We start from the raw sequence: 12650 nt of genomic DNA, 5'->3' as shown, positions 1-12650 counted from the left end.
TTAAACTCATGGCAATTGAACAATTTTGATATCAATTCCTTCATTAGACTATGATTTTTGGCTTTCAGACAACTGAACACTTTAAGACTATTCTAGATATATCTTTGAAGTCTTTGTGCAGTCTGAGTTCCTCTGCTTAATTACCAAGCAATCCTTTACACCGGAGATCCCCAATCTCCAGGATCTAATGTCTGATGATCTGAAGTAGAGCTCATGCAATAATAATGAAGTGCACAATATATGTAATGTACTTGAATCATCCCAAAACCATCCCACCCTCCACCCCCCAACCCAATCTGTGGAAAAATTGTCTTCCCTGAGATTGGTCCCTGGTGCCAAAAAAGTTGGGGACTCCAATTAACGTATAAAGTTTACACTCCAGTTAAGAAACAACAGATGACTTCCCAAACTGGCTTAAATCTCAACATTAAAAAAACTAAGATCATGGCATCTGGTCCCATCACTTCATGGCAAATAGACGGGGGAACAATGGAAACAACGAGAGACTTTACTTTTTGGACTCCAAAATCACTGCAGATGGTGACGTCATCCGTGAAATTAAAAGACACTTGCTTCTTGGAAGAAAAGTTATGACCAACCTAAAAAGCAGAGACAGTACTTTGCCAACAAAGGTCCATATAGTCAAAGCTATGGTTTTCCCAGTAGTCATGTACGGAGTTGGACCATAAAGAAAGCTGAGCACTAAAGAATTGATGCTTTTGAACTGTGGTGTTGGAGAAGACTCTTGAGAGTCCCTTGGACTGCAAGGAGATCCAACCAGTCAATCCTGAAGGAAATCAGTCCTGAATATTCATTGGAAGGACTGATGCTGAAGTTGAAGCTCCAATACTTTGGCCACCTCATGCGAGGAACTGACTCACTGGAAAAGACTGATGCTGGGAAAGACTGAAGGCAGGAGAAGCGGGCAACAGAGGATAAGATGGTTGGATGGCACCATCAACTCAATAGAAATGAGTTTAAGCAAACTCCGGGAGATAGTGAAGGACAGGGAAGCCTGGTGTGCTGCAGTCCATGGGGTCATAAAGAGTTGGACATGACTGAGCAACTGAACAACAACAAAAAGAACAAAATCTGTACACTGGTATATCGTAAGACTAACTTGGATTCCTGTAGCTCTTTTCATACCAAAGTGACTTCAGAACATAATGAAAAATGAAGAGTTTACTGATGTATGTTCCCAAGGGAATTCATCTGGCACAGTTTGCCTCAACTGTGAATTCATCTAATTCTGATATGTCAACTAAATCCTCTCAGTAACTCTTTAGTAACTAAATCTTACTATCTTCATTTCTCAAAGTCTGTGCTGGTTACTAATGCTGAGAGTGTTCTCAAGACCTAATAACAATAAAACTGACCTATAGTAAGTGATTATATTTATGAGCATACAAATCTTCTCATTATCCACCAACACTATCTTCCCCACTGAGGTATTAACTTTTGTTGACAATCTTCAATTATATAAATGGTGATCATTAATGAATTTCTTAATTAGTTTCTTTCAAATGTTTTTTATATTTCCTGGAAGGCATAACACTTAAATGATGCTACACAACTAAACTTTTTTAATAGCACTTTTGGAAATCCACTTTTGGAAATCCGTTCTTAAAAAAAAAAGCAACTGTATATTGGTCTTCTAAAGACAATTTTCCACTTGTATCCAACATAACCTTTTCTATCTAAAGATCTAAAGATAGAATATAAATATGCCAAAATGGGAATTCCAAAAAGTGACTTTTGACAAACTGAAAGTAGAGTTATTTAAGTCAGACTGCCACACCACCCACCCCCAACCCACGGATAGAGTTGGGATTGGAAATGAGTTACACAGGAAGACCCTCACCCTGACAATGGATCACCCAGTAACTCCCAATGGGGAGAGGGAACACTGCCACTTGGGATGGGCCACAAATACCAGCAGCACCATTCAGTAACTGCAGCACCTAGAAACACCCCCTCACATTTCCACCACCTCCAAGTGGTGGAGTATTAAGCTGAGAGCAACACTTGCACCATTTTTATTGAGAATGGTGAAATGCACAGGCGTTAGGATAGATGGCTCTAGTGGTAAAGAATCCATCTGCCAATGCAGGGGATGCAAGAGACACGGTTCAATCCCTGGGTTGGAAAGATCCCCTAGAGTAGGAAATGGCAACCCAATCTAGTATTCTAGCCTGAAAAATTCTGTGGACAGAGGAGCCTGGAGGGCTATACAGTTCATGGGGTTGCAGAGTCGGATTTGACTGAGCACTCACCTACAAGCACATAGAACTGTATAACAAATTATCTCAGAATATTAGACACATTGGTCAAATAAATGGAAGACTAAATATTGAATCTGAAAGAAGGCAGGTTAATAGAAAACAGTATAAATAGAATTGGTAACATGTCAGGCTTAGGAAAACTTGGGTCTATATTGCTTATTATTTCCAACTATCTATAAATTCACTGTGATGTACTCTCTTAGAAAGGAAAGTTTTCCTCTGGTCAGTTAACCGATTCCAAGGATACTTTGAAAATCATGACCAGACTTATCATAAACCTGGTTTCTCACCTACTAATAAAACCTCACCCAGGAAAAGCAGATGTATATTCCGATGTTTCACAAGGCAAGAGAACTGAGGGAATCTGCGAGGAGATGCCATTTCTAATATAACCGCTGCTGTGAAATATTCTGTGGGATACCCTCAGCCCATCGACTCTTGGTATATTCAGGAATCACGTATTTGACCAGAAAACCAGAAGGGGGCTATAGTCAATTCTCTTTCCATTTCACAAGTCAAGTAGCCTCAGGAGATATACATTGAAACAAGCCATCTCACCTCAACAGTTGGACTCAAAGGGAAACATATTCAAAATCTACCCAAGGAGGCATGACACATTTTGCTAAAACTTACTGACACCTCACAGAGACCGCAATGAACAAGGGTTATTTTTGTAAATATAACCAGATAGCAAAATGTTTTGATGTACTTTAGCATATTTCACTGAGAAAACGTGTAAGAAAGCAGGGGTACTGTCCTTTAGTTCAAATAAGAATCTGAGAATATATAATAACACACTATCTCTCTCCATCCCTTTTTCCTGGCTCTCAGAACCCCAATCCACCCAGGCTCTTATTTCACACACCATCTACGCTGAACTTTCAATTTCTTGAGTCTTCCACATTTTCTCTCTCACCTCATAGCCCTTTACATGCTATTTTCACTGTCTGTAACACACTTTCCTCTCCTCGTTGCCTGCATAATTCCTTCTTTTCAAGTCTTACATTAAATATCACTTCCTCCAGGAATGCTTTCCAAGATCCTTCCACGCTAGGTACCTGTGAGGCTTGGGGGTAGGTGTCAGTAAGCAGCATCCTCGTTCCCCAACAAGAATGGAATTAAGTAACAGTTAGGTTAAGAGCTCAAGCAGATGGGAGATCAAAAAACACCTCCCTTTTTGCTCCTGAAAGCTGGGTTGGAGAGCCCGACTTTCATCTGCAGACATGGCTTGCTGAGATTTCAATGCTGAGTTAGACACATAGCCACCAGTCATGGAGATAACTGGACAATTTCAGAACTCCCCAAGGGGGTTCAATCCTATGAATTTATAGCACCAAGGGTGACAGAATGTGTGCTTTCTGAAAGCAGGTTGAGCTGCAGAGAATTCGAATAAGGGAGAGAGATGAAGCTATGAATTTTCCAAAGAACGGTTGGAAGGAAAGCCGAGAATGTTACTTCCCAGCAAGAAAGCCAAGGGTGATGGAAATGGAACCTGTGAGTTAACTCTCACCTTGTGAAAAAAGGGGGAATAAAGATTCTTCCCCAAGGAAATGTCCTGCTGGAGCAGCCCCTCTCAGAGCTCTCAGTCACAATGGATAAGAGAGTGTCTTCTGTTGCCTGTTTCCCCTGCTGGACCTTCAGCCCCACAAAGTCAAGAAGGACCAGTGGCCTCAGGCCCTGGCACAGAGCAGGCAATTAACATACACGTGCGCACACACCAAAGAAATTAATCTGTCAATTAATATCACATTCTTCTGTTTATCCCAAAGGAAACCTTCCACTGCTAATGCTAAGACGGAAAAAGTTACATGGACAAGGACTGCGTACAGTGCTATGCCCCCTAGCACTCTTCAAACATGCTGGTGGGGATAATCTAAGACCTAAAAACCCTGTTGAAAAGACAAGACTTAGCTGAATCTTATTTTCTGGGAAGAGTGCTGAGTCTCAGATTGGTTACATTCTTGATTTGTGACTGAGATACAGGATGAAGCAGAAGTGGAGAAGTGGGCGGGGGGGAATGCGGGCAGTACGGAAAAAGGATTGATCTCAAAGGCATAAAATATATGGTTAGCAGAGACAGCACTGATTCTCAATATTTTATTTTTAAATATCCCAAATCATTTAAAAATTGTTGGCAGGAAGACTATTTCTATTTGGCAGTTCATGCAAATGCACACACACATTCCCAGGCTACCTGTCCTCAGCTCTCCAGGAGCAACAGAACAGCTTCAAAAGCAGCTGGTCAATCGGAAGGGAGTAGAAAACAGCAAGAATTGGTGAAGGTGTAGAGAACTCTCATAACTGCTGGTGGAAATGCAAAATAGCGCAGTGCAGGCAACCTGGAAGTTCCTCAAAAGTTATACACAGTGTTATACATGACTCGGAAATCTCACTCTCAGGTATACACCTACAAGAACTGAAACTATATTTCCACATCAAAAAAACTTGCAAATTAAAGTTTAGAGCAGTAATACTCATAAAAGCTGAAGACTGGCAACAACCCAACTGTTCATCAACAATGAGTGGATAAACAAAATGTGGTATGTCCATAAAACAGAATATTGTTCAACAATAAGAAATGAAGCATTGATACATGTTACAACTTGGATAAAGCTTGAAAAGATTATGCTAAGTGAAAGAAACCAGTCACAAAGGACCACACAGTATATGATTCTATTTACAGAAAATGACCAGAACAGGCAAAGTCATAGAAACAGAGTAGATTAGTGGCTCCCTGGGGAGAAGGCAATGGCACTCCACTCCAGTACTCTTGCCTGGAAAATCCCATGGACGGAGGAGCCTGGTGGGCAGCAGTCTATGGGGTCGCTAGGAGTCGGACACGACTAAACGACTTCACTTTCACTTTCATGCACTGGAGAAGGAAATGGCAACCCACTCCAGTGTTCTTGCCTGGAGAATCCCAGGGACGGGGGAGCCTGGTGGGCTGCTGTCTATGGGGTCGCACAGAGTTGGATACGACTGAAGCGACTTAGCAGTAGCAGGGGATAGTACGGTTGAGGAGAAGTGACAAGTGATGACTAATGGGTAAAGGAGTTGCTTTAGGGGTGAGAAAAATGTTCTAAAATGTACTGACGGGGACATCATTTTGTGAATATACCAAAAGTCAGTGAATTATACACTATACACAGGTGAATTACTGGGCTCGCCAAAAAGTTCATTCAGGTTTTTCTCTAAGATCTTACGGAAAAACCCAAATGAACTTTTTGGCCAACCCATACCAATATATGGTATGTCAATTTTATCTCCACAAAGCTGTTACTAAAAATGGGGTGGGAGGTGGGGAATGTGTGCACAGAGTACGGGCCTGGGACCTCCAGAAACCACTACATCCTGAAATTGGAATGCTCTTGCAGCTCGACTATACACTATTAAGGGTATGAGGCACTGCTCAGGGCCCACATTCTTTAAAGATTCACGTGGTCGACCTCCCATCCAGGCTTGCTTTATTTATGAGATGATAAGGTTGCTGTAAGCAATTCTGAAAGCAACCTATTTGGTATCACTTTTAAATACATCAAATGAGTGACTCATCAGAAGATGCAAACGAAACTAGCTCACAATGATAGGCTCTGATGCGATGCTTTCCATCAGATACAGGCAGAATGGCCTGCAAGTCAGGACCAACACTGGTGCGCTCACAGCAGGCAGATCAGCTTTCAAAAAAAAAGGAAAAACCTGGGATATTTGCCTGGGATGATGTGCCCAGAACACACCTGAATTATCTTCCATCCTTCTTGCTATACTAGGATGTGGGGTATGAAGCACCCATGAATAGGCAGCAGTCTTTAAAAAAAAAGTTGTCTTCTTTAATCTGTGTGTACCAACACATCAGAAAGATGGCATTATCCCCATCTACGGCATTTTACAGGCAAGGAAATAAGCCCAAATTCCAGCAGAAAGCATCTCAAAGGAAGTTACCCTACATTGCAGCATGCTCCGCCTCCCCACGCGGCCATCCTCTTCTGTGCACGGGCATAGGCAGAACTGCTCCTGCGACTACTCAAGAGAACCCTGGGCAGAGGTTCCCAATGGCTCTGAGCCCACCTCCCTTGCCCTAGGACACCTTTGGCAGTTGGATGGATTTGTGGGCTAAGTCCCTGAAGTCAAGAGCAGACAAAAATCCATCCATCACTCGCCAGGACAGATACAAACCTCAAGATAATTTGTTTTCCAATGGTTTTGGCTTAAAGTTCTGGTTTGGCATTGGTTTTTTAACAACTAACAGCTGTAGGCAATTTTCACACAGAATAAAGACATCAATAAGGCTGAGAGTGGAATTTTCTCCCTTATGAATACAGAACAATGAGCTGTCTTCAAGATGAACATGGAGCTGCCACCACACAGGCTCTGGCTTGGGTCTCATTTGGGGAGGCTGACAGAATATAATTGAAAGGACCACAGAGGTGGGTGCTCTGAGGGGACTAGCTCTCCACCAGCTTCTCTACCACTGAAGAGGCCTTTGTCTATCAGCAACATCTGTCTCCTTTGGTTGACTTTGGTTTTAAAATACTTCAACTGGGAAATAATGCCAAGCCCATCAATGCATCATTATTGCCTTTCATGACAGCCATCATGATACATGATTCACTGCCCAACCCTGGGAAAGGACGGTGTCCCTCCACCCATCCCAATGACCTCAGGCTCGGCCATGTGATTTGTGGTGCCAGTCCCTACAGAAGGATGACACGTCCTTGCCCCTGTGAATTCGGGAGGGGTAATGTGATCTGTGTAGGCCAAAGGAACACGTGCTGAAGTGACACGTGTCATTTCCAAGCATAAGCTTAGAGCCTGAGAAGTTCACCATGGCTCTCTTTCCTCTGCCACCAGGCCTGGCCGTTGATCTTGAGTAGATGATGGCACAGTGCAGACCACAGCTGATCCACAGCAGACATGCAGCATCAATAATAGAGAGGCCACTGAGGTTTTGCTATCAGAGGATAAACTAGCTGCAGATGACCAAGACAGCCATTAACGCTGAACCCTTCCACTTCTCTTTTCACTTTCAATCCCTCCTGACCACTCACCTCTGCCAAGAGGTCTTTGCTAACCACCCTCCTCATCCATCATATATCCCACAACAGTCACATACAACCTATGCAGAGGTGTGTGTGGTTCTTGCCTTGGTGCATTAAACCTCTCAATTAAACTATGGAAACTGGCAGCAATTTGGGAGCAGGTTCTAATTTTCCATTTTGAACCTCCTCACTAACATCTAGAACAGAGTTCTGCATGCAGTAGAAATGGGAGAGGGTAGAGATTCCTGAAACACTGCAAAATATTCAACATCCTCAACTGTAAACATGCTGCCAGGCATCACCTCTTTCTTTTCCCAACCAAGTTTCATTGGTAATCAACTCATTAATCCACTCAGGAGGCCAGAACTCCAACATCAGTTTCATAGTATTAACACTCGCCCTTCTTGGTTTATCTCATAAGAGAAGCTTATAGGTGAATTTTGGTTCATCAAAGCTGGAGTGATGCAAGAGTTCAGGTACTATCCCTGGAGGGCAGTGACACAGCCTACAATGTAAAACACGTAAAATGATAGCAGTCCCTAGTATCTGCTGAACAATATAAATGGTCTGATTGGAACTAACTCCATTACAAAATGTCAGATGAGATCAAAGAAGGATAGAGTCTCATGTAATATTCATTGAGTACCTAGGAAGGGGCAGGCACTGGGCCATTTCCACTTTGCGTGAGTCTCATTTAAACATTATATCAAACTTAGCAAGTGTTTTTCCCTTCCACTTTCCAGAATATAGGCTCAGAAAAGTCATAAGCTTTTTCCCTGCTGATACAGATAATAAAGTAATATGAACCAAAGTCTTCCTGATGTCCATGCCAGTGCCCTTGACCATACCATAATATCCTCTGAAACGCAGACTGGAAAGAAACACTACTTTGCAGATGCTTGCGAAGCTAAGTTGCAGAGAGCACCTATATCTCTTGATGAGTGGGCCCTACATAGATAGGTCTCTCACTTCAGTATAGTGGATTTTAAAATATGATAGCATCTATAAAAAGTTTCCCACAACAGTTATTACTGCAATCCTATCATTAGGCTAAATAATGATACTCTACTTAAGTAATAATGTCTTTCATCCAAGGATCAAGGACATGAGAGACACTGTGACTAATTTTTTAAGACACTAATACTACACACTGGGAGTGGTAGGAAGCATGAGGGAATCCCAGGAGGTGTCAGATGAAGGAAATATTTGTGCACACAAGCATCTCAGGCTGGGACAGGAGGAACTAGAAAGGGCAACTCAGGATGCAGTAGGGCTGCATATTTGAAGAATTAAAGATCTAAATCTCTCCATTTAAGCACCAGCAAACCCTCTGAGGTAGTGATGCTACCCTTTTCTTTCTCCTCTACAGACTCAGTGCTGACCGTAGGGGTGCAGATGGGGGCCCTTTCACCAAAGATAAGGCAAGACTGTGTCTAACCAAACCGTTCACATCCTCTCCCCTTCCTCCGGCTCCCAACCACCCCCCATCCCTGGGATGAAGTCTGAGACTCACCACGAGTTCACTGAACATGACGTCCAGTTCCTCCACAGGGGGCATGGGTAATGCAGGCTCCATGGTCTGAAGCGCAAAGTTGCTATCATTTCGCAGCCGATATGTGATTTCTGGGTGATCATTGTTTCGGAAACAGCAGAAGATGAATGAAATCCCCCGTCCACCTCTCTTCCTTGGGGCCATAGCTGAATTCTGTTTTATTTCTTGACTGATTAAACTCTGTGAAAAGAGGACATAACAGAGTTAAGAATACAAAACTGGATTTTTTATATATATATATATATATATACACATTTCAAGACAGACCAATTCGCCAAAGTGCCCCAGGTACTGAAGGCAATGTCAAAAGGAGCTGATAGCTGGAGACAACATCCGCAAGACATAGAGGACAAGCCCAAGAGGGTCTGTGGGCCAGCTGAGCAGGGAGCGCATGTCCTTCTAGTCATATGTTGAATGTTTCCTATGACCCACTGCTGAGCAAAGAGTACCACCCCAGACACCCTACGCCCCAGCACTTGCTCCAATCACACTGGGTCCTGACCACGCTTTGCACATCACCCACTCTTTCTTGCCAACCCATACTGGTATTGTTAACCCCTGCAGGAATGACCTTCTCTTCCTCGCCACCTAGAAGATTTCTTACTCATCCTCTAGGCTTTGATTGCAATTTCTCCTTTACCATCCTCAAGTAGAATTAATACTATAAATGCTAAGGCACATCTATCTATTCTAACTCTTGTCACAGTCTAAGTTCCTCAGCAGTGTGTCTTCATGTTAGGCCAGGATAACTAAAAGCAGGAGGGAGGGACTCTGTATCAAGCAAGCTGGGGGCCCTAGTGCTCCATGCAGCACCAGGAAGACAGAAGGCACTTGGTTAATGTTTATTGTGTTGAATAAATTCACAACAAATGGGGAGTGACTTAACATGAGCTAGGAGGGTCAGAGATTTCCAAACAGAAAAGATCAAATAAGTTCATAGAATGAGAGATGGCTGACTAAATAATAGCATACTCACATAAGAGAATCTAACACACTCACTAAAAAGAACGAGGCACCTGTGCACATAGGTATGGAAAAAAAAAATGCTCAAGATGCTGTGTGATGTGTATACTATATACTACAGGACTGCATATTTTAAAGCACTTATAAATACATGTAAGAAACGTTATCAGCAGTAACCTCCAAAATAAAAAGAGGGGATTGGAGAACTACTTTTCACTTCAAATCCTTTCAAATTTGAATTTTTACCATAAAAACACTGCAGAATTTTAATCACTGCACCGTCTTTTTTAAGTCACAATTATGTGTATGATCCTAGAAAAATTTCCAAGTTATATTGTCAAGTGAAAAAAAGCAACTCAAAGAATAATGTGTAAAACACGTCCCATAATGTCTTTTTAAAACGATCTTACACAAAACCCTAAATAATTTACATGTAAATACATAGCAAAGGCCTGGAAAAATACACAGTAATTTCCTAACTCTGAGAGATGAGAGGGATGGGGAATAAGCAAGAATGGAAACATACTTTCTGTGAGATATATATACATATATATATATATGTGTGTGTGTGTGTGTGTATATACACATTTATGATGAGAGCATATTCATGTTTAACTCCTGTAGATTTTTTTTTTCCTGCATTTATTTTTATTTATTTATTTATTTTTTTTTAAATTTTAAAATCTTTAATTCTTACATGCATTCCCAAACATGAACCCCCCTGGGTCATCCCCATTCACCAGCCCCAAGCATGCTGCATCCTGCGTCAGACATAGACTGGCGATTCAATTCACATGATAGTATACATGTTAGAATGCCATTCTCCCAAATCATCCCACCCTCTCCCTCTCCCTCTGAGTCCAAAAGTCCGTTATACACATCTGTGTCTCTTTCCCTGTCTTGTATACAGGGTCGTCATTGCCATCTTCCTAAATTCCATATATATGTGTTAGTATACTGTATTGGTGTTTTTCTTTCTGGCTTACTTCACTCTGTATAATCGGCTCCAGTTTCATCCATCTCAACAGAACTGATTCAAATGAATTCTTTTAACGGCTGAGTAATACTCCATTGTGTATATGTACCACAGCTTTCTTATCCATTCATCTGCTGATGGACATCTAGGTTGTTTCCATGTCCTGGCTATTATAAACAGTGCTGCGATGAACATTGGGGTACATGTGTCTCTTTCAATTCTGAAGTGGGATTGCTGGGTCATAAGGTAGTTCTATTTGCAATTTTTAAGGAATCTCCACACTGTTCTCCATAGTGGCTGTACTAGTTTGCATTCCCACCAACAGTGTAGGAGGGTTCCTTTTCTCCACACCCTCTCCAGCATTTATTGCTTGCAGATTTTTGGATCGCAGCCATTCTGACTGGTGTGAAGTGGTACCTCATTGTGGTTTTGATTTGCATTTCTCTAATAATGAGTGATGTTGAGCATCTTTTCATGTGTTTGTTAGCCATCCGTATGTCTTCTTTGGAGAAATGTCTATTTAGTTCTTTGGCCCATTTTTGATTGGGTCGTTTATTTTCTGGAGTTGAGCTGCAGAAGTTGCTTGTATATTTTTGAGATGAGTTGTTTGTCAGTTGCTTCATTTGCTATTATTTTCTCCCATTCAGAAGGCTGTCTTTTCACCTTGCTTATATTTTCCTTTGTTGTGCAGAAGCTTTTAATTTTAATTAGATCCCATTTGTTTATTTTTGCTTTTATTTCCAGCATTCTGGGAGGTGGATCATAGAGGATCCTGCTGTGATTTATGTCTGAGAGTGTTTTGCCTATGTTCTCCTCTAGGTAACTCCTGTAGATTTTTAATTTTTAAAAAGAGATGGGGTTGAAAGGGGAAAAAAAAGGTGGACTATGAATTGACCCTTGGTGAGCTGGAAGGGCAGAGGAGGAGAGCTACATCTGTGCTGGGAAGATGTGGGCAACACAGGCATGGAGTCCAGGGAGGAGCCACAGGGAGTGAGAGCGCAGAGGAGGGCTGGTGTGGAGAAGCTGCAGCCCAGGCTGAGAGTCTGGATTTACCCCATGAGCAATTTCAAGTCATACTTAAATGCCCCACCTGCCCTACTCTACCTTCGTTTAAAAAAAAAAAAAAAAGTAGAGAGAGCAGATGTGGTTGGGTCTTGATGACTCTCATAGTTCAGAGCTGTGGGCAGGTGACCTTGCTGGAGAAGCTATAGTGACCGCTGAGCACCAGAGAGTGCACTGCAGATCATCAGACAATGTACTCACACGTCCCCGACCAGAAAGAAATTCAGCATTGCTGAGACACAGAGCAGGCACTTCTCGAGATGGAAGAGAAAACCTGAGGGTGAGACAGAGGCCAGCAACTATCCTCTCAAATGATTTCTAGGGGCAGCTCCATAGCAACAGGATCAGAGCTGTGTCACGCCCCCCACTCCAGACTGAATTTAAAACCAATGGGAAGAAGCTATAAGGAGACATAAGGAAGAATTTTCCAAAGTCTATGGTTGCAGTAGGATGGAAGTGAGGAGTCCCTGGCTCCACTGTCTTCAGACTAGAGTTCAGTTCAGTTCAGTCACTCAGTCGTGTCCGACTCTATGCGACCCCATGAACAGCAGCACGACAGGCCTTCTTGTCCATCACCAACTCCCAGAGTCCACCCAAACCCATGTCCATTGAGTCCATGATGCCATCCAACCATCTCATCCTCTATCATCCCCTTCTCCTCCTGCCCTCAATCTTTCCCAGCATCAGGGTCTTTGCAAATGAGTCAGCTCTTCACATCAGGTGGCCAAAATATTGGAGTTTCAGCTTTAAAATCAGTCCTGCCAATGAACACCCAGGAC

General features: G+C 42.4%; 1 protein-coding gene across 5 annotated transcripts in view; it reads right to left on the bottom strand.

The window, feature by feature from the left end:
* The window catches only part of DAAM1 (dishevelled associated activator of morphogenesis 1), a 183972-nt gene that overhangs the window by 97312 nt on the left and 74010 nt on the right, over positions 1 to 12650 (bottom strand). For all 5 annotated transcript variants that reach the window (XM_012181749.5, XM_012181748.5, XM_042252575.1 and 2 more), the window contains one exon: positions 8832 to 9050. In XM_012181749.5, coding sequence (XP_012037139.3) covers positions 8832 to 9050 — 219 coding nt within the window. The remainder of the gene's footprint in view (positions 1 to 8831; positions 9051 to 12650) is intronic.

The sequence above is a fragment of the Ovis aries genome, chromosome 7, assembly GCF_016772045.2.
Source record: "Ovis aries strain OAR_USU_Benz2616 breed Rambouillet chromosome 7, ARS-UI_Ramb_v3.0, whole genome shotgun sequence".
Taxonomy (NCBI): Eukaryota; Metazoa; Chordata; class Mammalia; order Artiodactyla; family Bovidae; genus Ovis; species Ovis aries.
This window is presented reverse-complemented; position numbering and strand designations above follow the sequence as displayed.